This window comes from Heterodontus francisci, chromosome 10, assembly GCF_036365525.1.
Source record: "Heterodontus francisci isolate sHetFra1 chromosome 10, sHetFra1.hap1, whole genome shotgun sequence".
Classification (NCBI taxonomy): Eukaryota; Metazoa; Chordata; class Chondrichthyes; order Heterodontiformes; family Heterodontidae; genus Heterodontus; species Heterodontus francisci.
This window is the reverse complement of record NC_090380.1, coordinates 70,611,136-70,632,498: the sequence shown is the minus strand read 5'-3', so window position 1 is coordinate 70,632,498 and position 21,363 is coordinate 70,611,136. Positions and strand designations below refer to the sequence as shown.

General features: G+C 42.8%; 1 protein-coding gene across 1 annotated transcript in view; it reads left to right on the top strand.

Annotated features, from left to right (window-relative positions):
* The window catches only part of LOC137374513 (vang-like protein 1), a 49,597-nt gene that overhangs the window by 13,497 nt on the left and 14,737 nt on the right, over positions 1–21,363 (top strand). The window contains exons 2-4 of the mRNA XM_068040708.1: positions 2,379–2,649; positions 12,047–12,179; positions 18,055–18,659. Coding sequence (XP_067896809.1) covers positions 2,579–2,649; positions 12,047–12,179; positions 18,055–18,659 — 809 coding nt within the window. The 5' untranslated portion in view covers positions 2,379–2,578. The remainder of the gene's footprint in view (positions 1–2,378; positions 2,650–12,046; positions 12,180–18,054; positions 18,660–21,363) is intronic.

Here is a 21,363-nt window from a genome sequence, read left to right as displayed (position 1 = left end):
ACCAAAAATATTTCTTATAAGTCCAGTAAACATCTAAACTTACAAAGGGCACTGACTAGTAAACTAGTGAGACATTTGTAAATGAATATGTTGACATCGTCTTCGCACAGAGTCCAGTTAGTGTAAAAGCAATCCAATTACCCAATATATTGCTAAACCCATAAAGAATATCCATATAACACTGAAATTATAATTTGAAGCAGGATGGAGCTCTGCTTCTGTCATTGCTATATTGATTTGATTAATGTTGTGGCAGCTACTAAAAGCTGAATTGCCTATATGAATAAATCTATGTGTAGTTGGAACACAATATTATTACTGATTTGATTTGATCAGTACTATGAATAATTTTAGTTCAGCACCATCTACAGTAGTAAAGGGGTAGTGAAGTTTCAGGGTTTATTTTAAGTTATATCTGACAACCTGATATTTTGCTATAATGTATTAGATCTTGATAGGTTTTGAATGCCAGTGGCAGCATACTTTATTTTTCCTTTCTAATATTTATACCTAGGATTTTCTACAATTTTCTGATACCGTATCATTTAAATCTACAAAAGTTCGTCAAAGGATGCATTCAGTTTCTATCAAAGATAATATAGGTCATTCAAACTGAGCAATAGGCCTCCACTGATGAATATAACTATTATTCTGCTTGTGCAATCCTAGTTACAAATATAATCTTACCATTAATTCAGGCCATGAATTTAATATAGCACATATTGTTTCTTATCATTCATTTGCTGTTTCACCAAAGACTCCTTGTATGATTGCTCTAACATTACAATGAGATACATGTTCACAACCCCATAATCTGATACTTTGTTGCAATTTTAGCCTTGCTGACAACAGTGGTACTGTTGCCATGTTACTTGTCACTCTCAAACAAATTGGTTTTGACATTGCATGCAATATAACTCCAATATGGTGTCAAACTCGGTTTAAAAGGTAATCACGGGCTCCATTAGAGCCCGGAACACTTGTTGAACTTAACTGAGGTCAGTTTAAATGTTTTAAATTCTCTTCCGTATAGTGCCAAAACGTTTAGATTTTATTCACTGCCATAGTAGCACTGTGGTTGCATGGCAGTCCACACATGCAGTGTTCTCTTGGAGAATTCTAATCATTACTGGCACTAAAAGTGAGGGACTGGCATGCTGGAAGCAATGCTGTAAATGTCTGATGTTTCAGACTGGTAGCTGCTATATAAATAGATACTATATAAATGTACAATTAAATTTTAGGGGCTCTGTAACCAAGGGAATGTGACTTAGTACTTTAGCTGAACAGTTCACGTCAATTTGGTGTAAACACATCAACGAGCAATATTTTGGATATTTTCAATTTTATGGTAACCACAAAATAGGGGTGACTTGTACAACAGAGGGCTGGATTTTACCAAGCCCATGGATGCGGGCTTCACGGTGAGAGGCGCCAGAAGATGGTTGCAGCAGAGGCCGACACCGTGAGGGCCTGGCCCAATCCTCCCAGCAGCAGCGAGGCTCCATGGTGGCTTCCCCCCTCCCCCCGGCCGGTGGGCGACGGGACCTGGATTTAAATATTTAAATTAGTGAGATGAATAAATTTAAATCAACTTAGCTTGAATCTTCCAGGCCTGCCACGATCTTCAGCGCAGCGGCCGGAACTCTTGCGCCTTCAATTTCCCATCTGGGGAAAGCAGGCGTGACGCTGGTGGGGAAGGGGGAGGAGCTAAGATTTTACTGCGGGTGGGAAGGGTCAAATAAGCATCAGTGTAGGGGATGGTGGGAAGGGGTGCACTTTCAACTTTGTCCAGTCTGAGGGGGTGGGGGAAGGGCAAAATCTTACTGTAATTTTTATTGGGGGGTTGGAAAGGGGCGTTACAATGTTAAAAATTCAAATTTGCCAGAAGGGCTGGCTGCCCTTTAAAAACGGTGCCAGCGCACAGCCAGCTGACGCCATTGCCGGGGTTGGACAGCTCTTCCCCTCCACGTAATTGGGAGGATGGGGGAGGGGCGGGCCGCCTGGGCCATTTATATGAGCCACCACGCAGTCATATTTTGAGCACGACAGCAGGTTCTTAAAATCCAGCCCAAAATGTATGGTCTGTAGTTCTGATCTAAACTGAATCCCTGTCTGTGGTTTCTGGTTTGCTCTCTGTTCAGAGAATGTTTCCTGCTGTGCCCAGTAAGACTTAAGTATGGATGTGTTTTTGTTTAATAGTTAGGTTTAAACCTTCATTTACAAAAGTAATTGGTCTCCTTATTACTCTGCAGCAAAATATATGTAATTAACAAATATTTGTCAGTGGGTTACCTGCAGTGCAGTAATCACTTAAGTAGGAGTGTGAAATATTCTGCTTGAAAAGTATTTTACATATGTGTGTGTTCTTGCTGCAGGTTAATGTTTCTTCACAAAAGACCCCTGATTTGCTTCCAAAATAGACCAGTTAAAGAACCATGCTGCCGACCTACTGACCATCTCATCTAGCCTGGACAAGACCATTCACAAACCACTGTTTGGCTCCCAGAAAGCCAGACCAAAAACCATTAACTGTTGGAAATCAATCTATCTTCCAGTCAGCAAGGAATCTGCAACAATGGACACAGAATCCACATACTCTGGATATTCCTATTATTCAGGCCGCTCCAAGAGCTCTCACAGACATGGGTAGGTGCTGAGGTTTTTTTTTAAGAGTAATTTGTATTATCCTCAATGTAATTGCAGCTTAGATAGTAACTAAGAGGTGAACCAATGTAGATTCATCTGAAAAAGAGTTGGAGGGAGGAGAAAGAGCTGTTCTTTGGAACTTCTCTGACCTTGTTCAAAGTTCAGTGCCAAGTTTTTCTGCTCCAAAGATTTCCACTGAGATAAATACACTATAAATTTGGTAATTCAACATTCAGACCCTGTGTGAACAATTGAAGCTTATTTTAAAAACTTAAACATAATAAAGAAAATCTTGTAGTCAAGCAATAACAACTAATTCATGTTAAAAAATGTACAATTTGTCCCCTTACACAAATCCAATCCCCAATAAGAGAAACTCCACAAAATTTGTAAACTCATATATCTTAGTGGATTCCTGCCACATGTCTCCTTACTTGTGCAGAAAATTCATTGTCTTCTCATTTGCACTCTGCTGTTTGTTTGCGTTCCTCCTCCTCCTAATGCTCTGTACTGTTTGTTTCTTGGCTACTTCCTCTTGGTGACAATGTATCGCATGTGTTTTCTACCTAATCTAATGCTCTTAGTACCAGCTCAGTGTGTGGAGTGAAGTTGGAGCAGTCTGCTGCTTGTTTATGGAGATTTTGGAGATTCCTGTGACTATATCCCTTTTAGTACAGAGTCATGAATGGCCCTACAAGTACTGCTGCACTTAACTAGCTGCTGCTAGCCAGTCACACTTTTCAAATCTCTCAAGGGGTCTGACTGGGTTGGACAATGTGATACAGTCCTTAGAGGTAGCCTCTCACCATGCCTCCTGCTGCTGTGCCCTGTCATCTTGCAAGCCCCCTATATACGGAGAAAAAGAGTACGTGTTACCAGGTGGCTGTACACAGAGTTCTAAAGCAAATGCATTCACTGCCTTGCTGCTGTTATGCAAACTGAGCCTGTATCTTAATGAGTGAACTTTTAAGAGATGGCCGGATGATAAAATAAAAGGACATGCTTTTTTGGGCTGGTGCGAAGCTGCCAAATGCTTTCCAACGCACATACCCAAACACCTTCACTCACAACTATTGACAGAGCTGTTTCCTCATCATGTCAAAGAAGTCTTTAGGGTGGCAGGAACCACTGATCCTTCTTGTCTCCCCCTTGCTTTGGACATTCTCCTTTAAAACAAACAAAACATACCTCTTTGCATGTTGATGACCAGGATGTGTCACCACAGTCTCCACCCTGCATCCCGTCTTGTAGGAATGCTTGACCAAGCAACAAAGGTAATTATTTTCATGTTCCAGTTTGATTTGATACACAATCAATGCTGTCTTCATCGGCTTAGCTCCCGACAAACCACGTAGTGCATTTAGCAAATAAGTAATACAATTTGAGCATTTGGCATTGAGAAACATTAGCAATATGTGTTTTTCATGAGAGGATGTGGTATGTTACATCAATTTAGCAGCAATGACACTTTAGCATTCTGAAGCTGTTCTGTTTCATAGCTAACTTTAATGCCAGAATGCTGTCATTATGGATGTAGATGGGAGTGTCACTGGCAAGGCAGCATTTGCTGCCCATCCCTAATTGCCCTTCAGAAGGTGGTGGTGAGCTGGCTTCTTGAACAGCTGAAGTCTATGTGGTGTACATACATCCACAATGCTGTTCAGGAGGGAGTTCCAGGATTTTGGCCCAGCGACTGAAGGAGCAGCAGTATAGTTCCAAGTCAGGATGGTGTGTGACTTGGAGGGGAACTTGCAGGCGGTGGTGTTCCCATGCGTCTGCTGCCTTGTTCTTCTAGGTGGTCGAGGTCGTGGAATTGGAAGGTGCTGTCGAAGGAGCCTTGGCGAGTTGCTGTATTGCATCCTGTAGATGGTACACACTGCTGCCACTGTGTGCCTGTGGATGGGGGGTGGATGGTCAAATGTCTTGTCTTGAATGGTGTCGAGCTTCTTGAATGTTGGTGCTGCGCTCATCCAGGTAAGTGGCGAGTATTATATCACACTCCTGACTTGTGCCTTGTAGATGGTGGGCAGTCTTTGGGGAGTCAGGATGTGAGTTACTCGCTTCAGAATTTCCAATCTCTGAGCTGCTCTTCGAGCCACAGTATTTATATGGCTGGTCATGTTCAGTTTCTGGTCAATGGTGACCCCAAGGATGTTGATGTTGGGGGGCTCAACGATGGTTATGCGATTGAATGGTTACCGGAGATGGTTAGAATCTTTCTTATTAGAGATGGTCATTACCCGGCACTTGTGTGGCGTGGATGTCATTTGCCATTTATCAGCCCAAGCCTGAATCCTGCCCATGTTTTGCTGTATGTGGGCACTGAATGCTTCAGTTTCTGAGGAGTTTGAGTTGTACTCATAGAAACATAGAAAATAGGAGCAGGAGTAGGCCATTCGGCCCTTCAAGCCTGCTCCGCTATTCATTATGATCATGGCTGATCATCCAACTCAGTAACCTGTTCCCGCTTTCCCCCCAAATCCTTTGGTCCCTTTTGCCCCAAGAGCTATTATCTAACTCCTTGAAAACATGCAATGTTTTGGCCTCAACTGCTTTCTGTGGTAGCGAATTCCACAGGCTCACCACTCTCTGGGTGAAGAAATTTCTTCTCATCTCAGTCCTGAAAAGTTTACCTCGTATCCTTAGACTATGACTCCTGGTTCTGGACTCCCCCACCATAGGGAGCATCCTTCCTGCATCTACCCTGTCAAGTCCTGTTAGAATTTTATAGGTTTCTATGAAATTACCCCCCTCACTCTTCAGCACTCCAGCGAATATAATCCTAACCGACTCAATCTCTCCTCATACGTCAGTTCTGCCATCCCAGGAATCAGTCTGGTAAACCTTTGCTGCACTCCCTCTATAGCAAGAACATCCTCCTCAGATAAGGAGACCAAAACTGCACACAATATTCCAGATGTGGCCTCACCAAGGCTCTGTATAATTGCAGCAAGACATCCCTGCTCCTGAACTTGAATCCTCTCGCTACGAAGGCCAACATACCATTTGCCCTTTTTACCGCCTGTTGCACCTGCATGCTTACCTTCAGCGACTTGTGTACGAGAACACCCAGGTCTCGTTGCGTATTCCCCTCTCTCAGTTTATAGCCATTCAGATAATAATCTGCCTTCCTGTTTTTGCTACCGAAGTGGATAACCTCACATTTATCCACATTATACTGCATCTGCCATGCATTTGCCCACTCACTCAAGTTGTCCAAATCGCCCTGAAGCCTCTCTGCATCCTCCTCACAACTTGCCCCCTCACCCAGTTTTGTGTCATCTGCAAATTTGGAGATTTTACATTTAGTTCCCTCGTCTAACTCATTAATATATATTGTAATAGCTGGGGTCCGAGCACCGATCCCTGCGGTACCCCACTAGTTACTGCCTGCCGTTCGGAAAAAGATCCGTTTATTCCTACTCTTTGTTTCCTGTCTGCCAACCAATTTTCTATCCATCACAATACACTACCCCCAATCCCATGCGCTTTAATTTTACATGCTAATCTCTTGTGTGGGACTTTGTCGAAAGCCTTCTGAAAGTCCAAATAAACTACATCCACTGGCTCCCCCTCATCAACTCTACTAGTTACATCCTCGAAGAATTCTAGTAGATTTGTCAAGCATGATTTCCCTCTTGTAAATCCATGCTGACTTTGCCCAATTCTACCACAGTTCTCCAAGTGCTCTGCTATAAAATCTTTGATAATGGACTCTAGAATTTTCCCCACTACCGACGTCAGGCTGACTGGTCTATAATTCCCTGTTTTCTCTCTACCTCCCTTTTTAAATAGTGGGGTTACATTAGCTACCCTCCAATCTGTAGGAGTTGTTCCAGAGTCTATAGAATCTTGAAAGCTGACCACCAATGCATCCACTATTTCTAGGGCCACTTCCTTAAGTACTCTGGGATGTAGATTATCAGGCCCTGGGGATTTATCGGCCTTCAATCCCATCAATTTCCCCAACACCATTTCTCGACTAATAGTGATTTCCTTCAGTTCCTCCCTCTCACTAAACCCTGTGTTCCCTAACATGTCTGGTATGTTATTTGTGTCCTCCTTTGTGAAGACAGAACCAAAGTATGCATTTAGTTGGTCAGCCATTTCTTTGTTCCCCATAATAAATTCCCTTGTCTCTGACTGTAAAGGACGTACATTTGTTTTCACCAATCTTTCTCTCTTCACATACCTATAGAAACTTTTACAGTCAGTTTTTATACTCCCCGCAAGCTTGCTCTCATACTCTATTTTCCCCTTCTTAATCAATCCCTTGGTCCTCCTTTACTGAGTTCTAAACTCCTCCCAATCCTCAGGTTTGTTGTTTTTTCTGGTGAATCTGTATGCCTCTTCCTTGGATCTAATGCTATCTCTAATTTCCCTTGTAAGCCATGGTTTGGCTACCTTTCCCGTTTCACTTTTGCGCCAGACAGGAATGAATAATTAAAACAAGAAATGCTGGAAATACTCAGCAGGTCTGGCAGCATCTGTGGAGAGCGAAGCAGAGTTAACGTTTTGGGTCAGTCACCCTTCTTCGGAACGGTCACTGACCCGAAACGTTAACTCTGCTTCTCTCTCTACAGATGCTGCCAGACCTGCTGAGTATTTCCAGCATTTCTTGTTTTTATTTCAGATTTCCAGCATCTGCAGTATTTTGCTTTTATTATAGGAATGAACAATTGTTGCAGTTCATCCATGCGCTCTTTGAATGTTTGCCATTGCCTATCCATGGTCATCCCTTTAAGTAACGTTTCCCAATCCATCGTAACCAACACGCGCCTCATACCTTCGTAGTTTCTTTTATTAAGATTCAGGACCCTAGTCTCAGAATCAACTACGTCACTCTCCATCTTGATGAAGAATTCTGTCATATTATGGTTCCTTATCCGCAAGGGGTCTCGCACAACTAGATTGCCAATTATTCCTCTATCATTACACAATTCCCAGTCTAGGATGGCCTGTTCTCTAGTTGGTTCCTCAGTTGGTCCTGGAAACCATCCCGTATACACTCCATGAATTCCTCCTCTACGGTATTGTGACTAATTTGATTTGCCCATTCTATATACAGATTAAATTTACCCATAATTACAGATGTTCCTTTATCGCATGCGTCTCTAATTTCCTGTGTAATACCATTCCCAACATCACCACTACAGTTTGGGGGTCTATATACAACCCCCACTAACGTTTTTTGCCCCTTAGTGTTTCTCAGCTCTACCCATAACAGATTCCACATCGTCAGAGCTAATATCCTTCCTCACTATTGCATTAATTTCCTCTTTATCCAGCAATGAAACTCCACCGCCTTTTGCTTTTTGTCTGTCCTTCCTAAATACTGAATGCCCCTGAATGTTCATTTCCCATCCCTGGTCACCCTGCAGCCATGTCTCCGTAATCCCGACTATATCATACCCATTTACATCTATTTGCATGATTAATTCATCCACTTTATTACGACTGCTCCACACGTTAAGGCACGAAGCCTTAAGGCTTGCCCTTTTAACATTACCTTCCCACTATTTTTCACTGTGGCCCTGTTTGATTCAGGCCCTTGATTTCTCTGTCTATCACTTCTCTTATTCCCCTTGCTGTCTTTTGTTCTTGTCTTTGATCTCCCCCCCCTTCCTCTGACTCCTTGCAAAGGTTCCCATCCCCCTGCCATTTTAGTTTAAACCCTCCCCAACCACTGCAGCAAATACTCCTGCTAGGACATCAGTCCCGGTCCTGCCCAGGTATAACACGTCCAGTTTGTTCAGGTCCCACCTCCCCTAGAACCGGTGCCAATGTCCCAGGAATCTAAAACCCTTCCTCTCACACCATCTCTTCAGCCACGTGTTCATCCGATCTATCCTGCTATTTCTGCTCTGACTAGCACATGGCACTGGTAGTAATCCTGAGATCACTACCTTTGAGGTCCTACTTTTCAATTTAATTCCTATCTGCCTGCATTCTGCTTTTCGGACCTCATCCCTTTTTTTTTTTACCTACGTCGTTTGTATCAATGTGTACCACGACCACTGGCTGTTCACCCTCCCCCTTCAGAATGTCCTGTAACTGCTCTGAGACATCCTTGACCCTAGCACCAGGGAGACAACACACCAATCCTGGTGTCTCGTTTGCGGCCACAGAAATGCCTCTCTATTCCCTTAACAATTGACTCCCCCATAACTATTGCATTCCTACACTTTTTACTCCTCCCCTGTGCAGCAGAGCCAACAGTGGTGCAACGAATTGGGCTGTTGCTGCTTTCCCCTGAGAGGCCAGTCCCCCGAAAAGTATCCAGAGCAGTATATCTGTTTTTTTAGGAAAATAGATACTGGAGATTCCAGCACTGCCTGCCTAGTCCTCTTGCTCTGCCTGGTGGTCACCCATTCCCTTCCTGCCTGTGGAGTCTGAGCCTGCGGTGTGACCACCTCTCTATACGTGCAATCCACGATACTCTCCGCCTTACGGATGCTCCACAGAATCCCCAGCTCCAGCCTCAATTCTGTGCAATCATCAGTGAGCATTCCCGCTTATGATGGAGGGAAGGTCATTGATGTAGCAGCTGAAGATGGTTGTGCCTAAAACACTGCTCTGAAGAACTCCTGCAGTGATGTCCTGGGCTGAGATGATTGGCCTCCAGCAACCACAACCATCTTGCTTTGTGCAAGGTATGAATAACCAGTGAACAGTTTCCCCCAGTTCCCATTGACTTCAATTTTGTGAGGGCTCCTTGATGTCACACTCGGTCAAGTGCTACCTTGATGTTGAGTGCAGTCACTCTTGCCTCACATCTGGAATTCAGTTCTTTTGTCCATGTTTGGACAAAGGCTATAATGAGGTCTGGAGCCCAGTGGCCCTGGCAGAAGCCAAGCTGAGCAGGTTATTGCTAAGTAGTGGACGACAACCACTTCCATCACTTTGCTGGTGATTGCGAGTAGACTGATGGGGCAGTAATTAGCCAGATTCGATCTGCTCCTTTTCTTTTGTGCGCAGGGCGTACCTGGACAATTTTCCACATTGTCGGGTTGATGCCAGTGTTGTAGCTGTGCTGCAACGAGTTGGCTGGGGGTGTTCTAGAGCATAAGTCTTCAGTTTTTGGGCCGGGATGTTGTTAGGGCTCATAGCCTTTGCTATGTCCAGTGCCTTCAGCTGTTTCTTGATATCGCATCAAGTGAATCAAATTGGCTGAAGTCTGGCATCTGTGATGGTGGGGTTCTCAGGAGGAGACTGAGATGGATCATCCACTTGGCACTTCTGGCTGAAGATGGTTGCAAGTGCTTCAGCCTTGTCTTTTGTACTGATGTGCTGGGCTCCCCCATCTTTGGGGGGTGGGGATGTTTGTGGCGCCTCTTCTTCGATGTGATTGTTTAATTGTTACTCCACCATTCACAACTGGATGTTGCAGGACTGCAGAGCTTAGATCTGATCCGTTGGTTGTGGGATTGCTTAGTCCTATCTGCTTTTGCTTCTTAGCACACATTTGGTCCTGTGTTCTAGCTTCATCAGGTTGGCTCCTCATTTTTAGGCATGCCTGGTGCTGCCCCTGGCATGCTCTGGTAAATTTCTTATTGAACCAGGATTGGTCCCATGACTTGATAGTAATAGTAGAATCAGAGATATCTTGGGCCATGAGCTTACAGATTGTGGTTGAATACAATTCTGCTGCTGCTGATGGCCCACAGTGTCTCGTGGATGCCCAGTTTTAATGTGCTAGATCTGTTCAGAATCTATCCTATTTAACATGGTGGTACTGCCACACAACATGATGGAGCATGTCCTCAGTGTAAAGATGGGACTTCGTCTCCACAAGGACAGTGTGGTGGTCACTCCTACCAATACTATCATGGACAGATGCATCTGCGACAGGTAGACTGGTGAGGACGAAGTCAAGTAGGTTTTCTTCTTCTTATTGGTTCTCTCACCACCTACTGCAGGCCCAATCTGGACTGAATGACTGGATTTGGGCAAGATTAACACCATTGTTTTTCCCAGTCTTAGAAATACAAAATAAAGCATTTTTGGTGGCATGATGCATTGGATCAACAAATTTCATGGTAGTAGAACTTGGGTGTGTGCTCATAATTGCCATTGTTGAGGATTCAGTCAATATGAGCATAAGCACATAAGAAATAGGAGCAGGAGTAGGCCATTCAGCCCTTCCAGCCTGCTCCACCATTCAGTGAGATCATGGCTGATCTCCTTTAACACCATTCCCCTGCACTATCCCATATCCCTTGATGTTTTTAATATGTAGAAATCTGTCAATCTTAGCCTTGAACTTGCTCAACGACTGAGCCTCCACAGCCCTCTGGGACAGAGAATTCCAAAGTTCACCATCCTCTGAGTGAAGAAATTCCTCCTCATCTCAGTCCTAAATGGCCTACCTCTTATCCTGAGACTGTGTCCCTGGTTCTAGATTCCCCAGCCGAGGAAAACACCCTTCCTGCATCTACCCTGCCGAGCCCCGTAAGAAATTTGTATGTTTGAATGAGATCACCTCTCATTCTTCTAAACTCCAGAGAATAAAGGTCCAGTCTATTTAATCTTTCCTCATAGGACAATCTCTCCATCCCAGGAATTAGTTTATTGAACTTTTGTTGCACTTCCTCTATGGCAAGTATATATTTCCTTAGGTAAGGAGACCAAACCTGTACACAATACTCCAGCTGCCGTCTCACCAAGGCTGTATATAATTGCAGCAAGATGGTGACTAGAGTTAAATACCACTATCAACATGTGTAGGGTAGAGGGAAAGGGGAAGTTGAGATAGAAGAGGGACGAAAATCACTATTCTTACCCTCTCTTGTGCTGATTACTAGAATACACAGACTAATTTCCTATATATTCCACTGGACATTGTGTCGGAGACCTAGAAAAAGGAAAAGCAAAATATAAAATAACTTGATTTGAAAAAAAAACTAATCCTACTCTTTCCTTTCATTCATGTATGTTATTTTTTTAACTGTGTTTCTCTCATTACTTTACCTTTACTGAAGTTTTTACTTATTGCTTATGTTCCAAATTGATTGTCTCATTTACATTCTGTTGTGCTGCATCTGGCCACTCTGTCAGTCTGTCTAACTCGAAACTTGGTTCACAAGATAGAAAGTAGTATACTTTTTAACGCTTGCTTAAAACCCCCTCTGTCCCAACTTTGGAGGAATTTTTGAGTGCAAATTGCTTTTGTAGTTCAATTTATTGCATTAAAATGGGAGATGGGCCTAATGTCCACACGTGTTTAAGAGCATGAGTTTCAGATCGGGAGAACACATTGCTATTTTAGCAGAATTGTATTCTGCACTTCATTTGAATTGTAGTACATTGGTGTAGATTGTGATCTGAAGTTGTCTAATATAGATTCTGTAGCAGCATTCCCTGAGAATGAATAAATCCCTGTTTTTGCCTCTTTCAGTGAAAGGAGCCGGGATCGGCAAAGATCCAGGAACAAAGACAGCAGCCGGTCCGAGAAATCTGTTACCATCCAGACACCACCAGCAGAACCACTGCTTGGCAATGAGTCAACTCGTGGAGATGAGACAGTCCAGGTGAGGGCTTGAACATATTTATCAAATTTCAAAATGAGGACTACACCATTGGACATTGCTGGTAGAAGATTATTAAGATTATACTGTAACTATTTTATTCTTGAATTAGGGCTGTGAAACCAGGCACCAGAAAGGCAACAAACATTGATATTTGTATTTCGAAAATTCTAGAAGTCAGAAGTGTATCTGATGTAGCCCCGTTTGTTAATTTGCTTTATTCGATAGCTTTACAGCAGCTAACTTGCCATTTTGCTAGCCCTAAAAGTTTTCTCATTTGTCTTTTTTCCTTTTGCTCTATATATGAGAGAAAACTGAGGTGAATTGATACAGCAAAGGCAATGGGCCCTGACAACATCCCAGCTGTTGTACTGAATACTTGTGCTCCAGAGCTAGCCTTGCACCTAGCCAAGCATGTCCAGTACAGCTACAACACTGGGATCTACCTGACAATGTTGAAAATTGCCCAGCTATATCTTGTCCACAAAAGGCAGGACAAATCCCATCTGGCCAATTAGTGCCCCTTCAGTCTAATCTCAATCATCACCACAGTGATGGAAGGGGTCATCAAAAGTGCTATCAAACGCAGTTACTCAGCAATAACCTACTCACCGATGCTCAGCTTAGCTTCTGCCAGGACCACTCTGCTGCAGGCCCCATTACAACCTTTGTCCAAACACGGACAAAAGAGATGAATTCCAGAGGTGAGGTGAGAGGGACTGCCCTCGACATCGAGGCCACATTTGCCCAAGTGTGGCATCAATGGAAATCAGGCAAAAAATACTCTCCAGTGGTTGGAGTCATACCTAGCACAAAGGAAGATGGTTGTGGTTGTTGGAGGTCAATCATCTCCGCTCCAGGACATCACAGCAAGAGTTCCTCAGGGTAGTGTCCTAGGCCCAACCATCTTCAGCTGCTTCATCAATGACCTCCCTTCTATCATAAGGTCAGAAGTGGTGATGTTCGCTGATAGTTGCATAGAATTCAGTACCATTTGCAACTCCTCAGAAACTGAAGTAGTCCATGTCCTCATGCAACAAGACCTGCACAACTTTCAGGCTTGGGCTGATAAGTGTTGAGTAATATTCATGCCATGCAAGTGCCAAGCAATGACCATCTTCAACAAGAGAGAATCTAACCATCTCCCCATGACATTCAACGGCATTACCATCGCTGGATCCCTTACCGTCCATATTCTGGGCTTTACTGCTTGGACCAGGAGCCTGGTGACCGAGATTCGGTCGCCGCCTTAACAGCATTAGTTCGCAGATTTTCAAGTTAGAAAACTTACTTTAACAGGAGGACCACCTGAAGGTTGCTGTCTCCCCCAGGGAAGAACTTCACGTCCAGTTCTGCGGCTGACCATTTACCCATGACCCAACACCAAAATACCTTGGCATCACTCTTGCCCGTACATTGACCTACTGGCAACACCTCCAGAACACCAGAACCAAGGACGAGAGTGAATCTCATAACGAAACTGACAGGTACCGCCTGGGGCAGCAGAGCCAACACACTACGCACTGCTTCACTCGCCCTGGTCTACTCAACAGCAGAGTACTGCTGCTCAACCTGGATCAGAAGCCGCCACACAAACCTAGATATACACGTCTGGGCAATCATGAAGATTATTTCTGGAACATTAAGACCGACTCAACTTGAGTGGCTTCCTCTGTTAGCATACACTGAACCTCCTGATGTCCGCAGAGAAAATATACTCCTCAAAGAACACCATTGGCTGTCAACTAACGAAGCACTCCCATTGATACAGGACCTCAAAAAAAATGCCACGCACTCGCCTGAAATCTCGTAGCCCCTACTGAAACACATTGCACACCCTACAAACCGATGACAGCCCCACCTCTCGATGGCGCACCTTCTGATTGACTGCTAATTTCGCCTGCCGCAACCTGGTAACTGACCCGAGTGGTGAAATCCCAGGTTTCAACCTCCCGCGGAAAGTCTGAACAACCCTCAACTGCTTGAGAATGAGCCAGGGAAGATGTGGCCACTTGCTGCACAAGTGGAACATGAGGACCAGCTCAAATTGTGACTGTGCATCCAGATCAGACCATCACCCACATGTTGAACTGAGAGATCCATTCTTGGTGGCATCACAACCATTCACACTGCATCAGTTAAAGTCGTTGAATGGATTGTTGACCTCAACATCGAGCTGTAACTGCTTCACCAGCCATTCGTATAAAACATCCTGGGGGTTACCATTGACCAGAAGCTTAACTGGACCAGCCATATAAATACTGCGGCTACAAGAGCAGGTCAGAGGCTAGGAATTCTGTGGTTAGTAACTCATCTCCTGACTCCTCAAAGCCTGTCCACCATCTGCAAGGCACAAGTCAAGAGTGTAATGAAATATTCTCCATTTGCCTGGATGAGTGCAGCTCTAACAACACTCAACAAGCACGACACCTTCCGGAATAAAGTAGCCTGCTTAATCGGCACGCCATTCACCACCGTAAGCATTCACTCCCTCCAGCACTGGCGCACAGTGAAAGCAGTGTGTACCATGTACAAGATCCACTGCAGCAACTCACCAAGGCTCCTTCTGCAGCAGCTTTCAAACCCATAACCTCTACCACCTAGAAGGACAAGGGCAGCAGACGCTGGGAACACCACCACCTGCAAGGTCCCCTCCAAGTCACATCATCCTGACTTGGAACTATACCGCTGTTCCTTCACTGTCACTGAGTCAAAATCCTGTAACTCCCTCCCCAGCAGCACTGTGAGTATACCTACACCACATGGACTGCAGTGGTTCAAGAAGATGGCTCACTACCACCTTCTCGGGGATAGATTTGCTGTCAGGTATGCTGCGTAGGGAATTGTTGCATGCACCTGTGACATAGAAACAAGAGTAGGCATTCAGCCTCTCAAGCCTTTGCTGCATTTCAGTTAGATCGTGGCTGATCTATACCTAATTCCATTTACCCATCTTTGATCTATATCCCTTAATTTAGTTTAGTTTAGAGATACAGCACTGAAACAGGCCCTTCGGCCCACCGAGTCTGTGCCGACCATCAACCACCCACTTACACTAACCCTACACTAATTCCATATTCTTACCACATCCCCACCTGTCCCTGTACTTCCCTACCACCTACCTATACTAGGGGCAATTTATAATGGCCAATTAACCTATCAACCTGCAAGTCTTTGGCATGTGGGAGGAAACCGGAGCACCCGGAGGAAACCCACGCAGACACAGAGAGAACTTGCAAACTCCACACAGGCTGTACCCAGAATTGAACCCGGGTCACTGGAGCTGTGAGGCTGCAGTGCTAACCACTGCGCCGCCTAATATCCTTACCTAATAAACAAAAAAGACTGTTGATCTTAGTCTTGAGGATTTAAATTGGTCCAGCATTCACAGCCTTCTGGGGGACTGAATTCCAGATATCCTGTACCCATTGTGTGAAAAACTGCTTCCTGATTTCACTTCTAAATGTCCTAACTCTAATTTTACCATTCTACTAGTTCTAATTTTTCCTTTGTGTCTGCTTGTTCTGGATTCCCCCACCAGAGGAAATAGCTTATCTGTATCTACTCTGTTGAATCCTTTTATCATTTCAAACCCACAGTGACACAGCACTGGAACTTCCCTAGCTTTGTAGCATTGTAATGTTCTGTTTTTTAATAATGAATATATTTGCTATGTATAATTGTCACTTTGTAAGATTCATTAAATAGTAGCAGTTCCATTCCACATGTAATTACTGTGGCATACATGTGCCCTTGTCCACATTGCTCAAAACTCAATGGCCTATGATGCACTAGGTCTTAGTTGCCCATTAACCCTGTACTTGATGACCTACACTTAGTCCTTACCCTATATACATTAAACTTAGAATCCTTTCCCTTGTCTTCCAATGTCTACATGGCCTCGCCCATCTTGTGTTTGCAATTTCCTCTCCTTACTCTTAAAAGCCCTTTTGCTTCCTTTGATCCTCCAACTCTTAGCCTTATGTAGACCATCTCCTCCCTTCACTCAATTGTTGGTGGCAGAGTCATCGCCTCAGCTCAATTCTCCAGTCATTCTTCCATCTCTTTACTTTTAAAAATCTAATTAATAATCATCATCTTGGTTACCTCTCCGAACTCCAAAGTATGCCTCAGTGCCCTTTCCTTTATCTATTCCTATTATGTTTTCTTTCCCTGTTTAAAACGCCTTGGGGATTTTATAGATTATATTAATGCAAATTGTTCTTATCAGTGGTTGAAGTAGAATTTGTTAGGACAGGCAGTTTATGCGTGCACTGCGGGTCTGTGTAACCTTTGCTCCACCCTGTAACCTTTTCTGCCTACAACTTTTTTGTCTCAGTTTTAGTCTCTGTGTTCAATCGTATTGTTTGTCATCGTGGGAGTTCTTTTTTTAATGGAATAAGAATGTATTCGCTAAAGTTCATGGCTGCAGTCATTTTTTAAAAAAGAACTGTATTTGTTCGGTAAATTTTATGATGTTTTTAAAAGGCAATTGGTGAGCTTGTGTAAATTTCCTCAGTGAGGAGGTAACAAAAATGCCAAGCAATCCTGTACCGTACTTATCTACCACAAATTAGCTAAATGTTATCGAGCCCAGAGTAACTTGCACACCCATTGCAGCACTGAAGGTTTGGACTTTGGTTAATCAGGCCACGGGTTTAGCAAATCAATGCGATTCAGTCCTGTTGCAGTTCAACAGTTTGGGCAGCTGAGGGGAGTTAAGAGGATGACTTGGAACTGTGTACAATGCCATTTACGTAGAGTTATTGTACAGAGATTCGTTTCTGCTAGTGTCCTCTGAGGTAGAGCACCGCGGATAGAGCATGTGCGAGGCAGGAAAGGTATTGGTTACAACAGTGATAGATTTAACAGAAAATTCTATTAGCCAGGATCTACACCTTTTCAGATGTGCTGAAATCCATTCTCCTCTTCATCCTGAGGTCTTTGCACGATGTCCAAGCATAAAAGCAAAACTGTAGTGTGTGTTCAAGGTGGAAAGGCAGCAAGGACATTCTTTAAAAAGCTGTTGCAGCAGCTGCCTCAGAATCTCACCTGGTTAAAAAAGGGATTTGATTTCAATTATTCCTCGAAGCTGGATTAAATTACTGACCTGTTTGTGGTAGCATATGTGAGAAAGACCATCTGAAGAATATGAGCAGTGGTGGAAGTGGCAGACTAACCACACACATGAGGCAATCAAGATGCAAATCTTGATAAAGGAAAGAGGAGGTTCAATAAAATAATTATAGGGATGATTTCCTTTTGTCACTGTCTAAGGGCAATGTAAACAAGTGTGGAAATATTCCCCTAACTGCTAGTTATGGAAAAGGTATGTACTTTTAGAAAAAAAATCATGGCTAAATTAAGCCATGTATCCTCCTACTCTGCAGAATTAGATACTGGGATTCACACACTTGCTGAATAATTAAACCATGTTATTGTAGTTTCTGTGGTAGATTTGATTAAAATATTCCCATTGAAGGTGTAATTTTTGGTCTCAAAAATGGTAGCTTTAAATAATTAGTTCACAAAATTATGAAGGGTTGCAGAATCAAAAGTATTGTAATAGCATAGATATTAAAAAATTGAATAGTCATTTGATTTTAGTAGATCTTGAGCTTATTTTGGTGGTCTTGTGCTTCTTAACGCAGAACTATATTTCACTGCTGGTTTGGGGAGTTGTTGAAAATTTGGTACGCTTACTGATTTGATATGAAACTGATATAATATTGGGATTTAATTAGAAAATATATCAAAACTCTCTTTGGGCAGGTTAAAAGCTTCAAAAATAAATCATTGGATTCGTCTTCATTTAGTTGCTGATCTCAGTAAAAGGTTTGTAAAGTGCAAATCTGTTTATTAGCATTTTACCTTGCAGGATGATAACTGGGGGGAAACCACAACAGCCATCACTGGGACTTCAGAACACAGTATATCGCAGGAAGACATTGCGAGGATCACAAAGGATGTGGATGACACAGGGCTGGACTGTACTCGGCATTTAGGGATAGCCATTGCTGCTGTACTTGGAGTATTGGTCTTTTTAACTCCCATTGCCTTTATGGTACTGCCTCAAGTTCTGTGGCGGGAAGTACTTGAACCCTGCGGTACTGTATGCGAAGGGCTATTCATCTCTGTCGCCTTCAAGCTTCTCATCCTTCTCATTGGAACCTGGGCACTCTTCTTCCGCAAACCAAAGGCTCAGATGCCACGAGTCTTCGTGTTCCGGGCACTCCTGATGGTGCTGATCTTTGTGTTTGTGGTTTCCTATTGGCTGTTCTATGGAGTACGTATTCTGGACTCAAGAGATCCAAATTACCAAGGCATTGTTCAGTACGCAGTTTCGCTGGTGGATGCCCTCTTGTTTATCCACTACCTGGCAATCGTTCTGCTGGAATTACGCCAGCTGCAGCCCATGTTCACTGTGAAAGTGACCCGGTCAACTGATGGGGAATCCCATTTCTACAGTCTGGGCCTACTGAGGTATGTGACATGTAGCAATACTGTAAGGAACACTAAATACAGTATGCCACTGTAGTTTTTCATCTGCATTTTTTTATTCCTATTATCTTCCAACACTTTTATGCATGCCCGTTAAGAAAGCTTACAGCTCAGGATAAAATTGAAATGTCCAAGAGAAAATGAGCATTAGTTTGTGATGTATGAGTTAGTTTTATACGTGTAAATTAATATTGAATGTGGATTTGCTCAGAATTGTAATGCCCAAGTATAAATGGCTGCAGTTATTACTCCTTTCTTTAATATACAAAATCATTGTACAAGCTTTGCAGAGCAGTTTCAACTGTAGTAACACAGTTGAGAACGGCAACCATTATGGGATGTCAAGAAAGAAAAGGAACAGAAAAACTGATGTTTGGTAGAGTCAAAGCAGCTGCCATCAGTGGGTGAAGTGTTTATCTTGCTGTGAAAAACACTCTAGCTCCTGCTATGTACAGTTGACTTGTATCTCTACACTTTTACAGAGCACCATTTCAGTTTTGGTGAGTGATATTGTGTATGCCAGTTTGCATCTATCTTCTCTATTATGGTGGTGTGTTAGTGCTAATTACCTTTGACAGAATCTCAAGTTTAGTACTTCAGGTTCATTGTCCAATTACAGTAAAAATGGCATATACTTTTAATTGGTGTTGCTGAATTTAAAATATAAAGCTTTTGAAGTTAGATAAAACATTTACCATAGATCTATGTTCTATCCTACTGACCTGCTGAATAAGGTAATTTGCAATACAATTTGTGCTTCACACTCCTGAGGTTGATGACTGTCAACTGTGGAGCAGCTTATTTCATATTGGATGTTGCAACATGCATGAGTCCTGTAATCTCTATCCCATGATCAGGTGGCATGAATTCATCCCTTTTCCACTTTCTTTATTGTTTTGCAATACTAGCTAGAAGAAATTGCTTCCATTTTGAACATTTAAGATGTAAAGTTGCTAATTTAGCTTCAATGGATGAAAAGAACTGCTACATGCACTGTCCCTGTGATTGCTCTTTTTGTTGACTGCACCAGCTGCATTACATGAAGATTAACCAATGCAAGCACAACCAAATGTAGCCAGTTGTCTCTCCCAGTCTCAGTAAATTTCTGAACGAGGAGCACCTCTGGTTTCAAAAGTGCAAGCTTGTTACCTTCTGGTTGCTGTAATGATACTGGGAATATTATCAAATGAGCCCAGCAGAACACTGAACATGACATGAGTATTTTCACATCATCTGGTCTAACCACTTTAATTTTACCTGTCTCTCATTCTTTTTCATGTTTCTTTATTTTTATCTTTATCGTTCCTTTGATTATTTTCTTCCCAGTTTGTATGAATTATTGTAAATTCAAGATTCTTGAAGAATTTTCTTTGAACTGTGAGGGGTTAAGGCCCATCGGATATAACACACTGATGTTGTAAAGAGTTATAGTAAATCTAGAAGTAGTGATTCAGTCAATCTTGAGTTTTAAGAGCTAGAAGAATTTAGGAAGATCGTAGTGATTTACAGGAAAGAATGAAATTCTTCTCTACAGGTTTTTGAATGGCATCCAGCTCCAAGCTCATCTGCAATTCTTTGTTTGAATTCCTTTAGTCTCACTTCAACACTGTCTGTAACACTGAGACTGCTCTGGTCAAAGTCACATTCTATATAATGGAAAAACATTGTTTTGTCCAACTTAAATTTTTTGCAGTGTTTGACACAGTAAACCACTCCATCTTCCTCCACAGCCTTTCCTTTCCGTAATGCAGCCCCACACAATTGCCTTTTTGTGGTTTCACTCTTATCCCAGCTGTGGCATCTCTCCCTGCCTCGCCATGATCTGGGGTGATGTACACCCTTGGTGTTGATCTTTGTTTCCATCAGACTTCCAGGTCACTGGAGCCTGCTCCCTCTGGCTGGTTTATTATGCTTTCCTTTACTATTTACACACACTCTATATTACATAGGTCTTTATTTATTTGTTTCCTCTCATTATGCCTTCTTTTGTCTCCTGCTGATATCACTACTGCTAATTAACCATCTCCTGATCTCCACCCAAACACTTCACAGGCCATTCTGTTTTTTTTTCCTGTGTGTTTTTCCTCTTTCTCATTTCTGTTTTAAATGCTGTATATCTGTAATATTCCATCCCTGAGGAAGGATCTTCAGACCTGTTCATAATGATTTCTGGTGATGTTTACTGGTTGTGCCAGTTGATCAGTATTTCTGACTTGCACTGCTACAGACATAAAATCAGTGTGAAAATTAAACCAAAGGATGTACTCAATCTGAGGTTTCACTGTTAATAGGGCTCCAGCATTTAAACACTTCACTGGGGGCCTCTGCTGGCAGAGATGTGGCATTGCAATGCAACTGTACTATTAGATGGGCCCATGGTAAAATGCTTTTTAAACTCAGGCGTTTTGAGTATTGTTATCTTCTGACAAATTGATGCTCAAGGCACAAGATGAAACCATTTGGATGTTTAGAACCAGTGGCTGAATGCATTTATACTGTGCAATCTTGGATAATTAACGTTCTCTTGTTTTAAAATGGCCATAAATGAGAGTTTGAGATAGCTAAGACTTGGCCAAAATCCTGGATTTGTTTGATCACTGATTATCTTTATGAATTTCCTCCTCCTGTACATCTTTTAATTACAGTAGTGACGAGCTCTGACCAATAACAGTAAATGTTAAGCAGT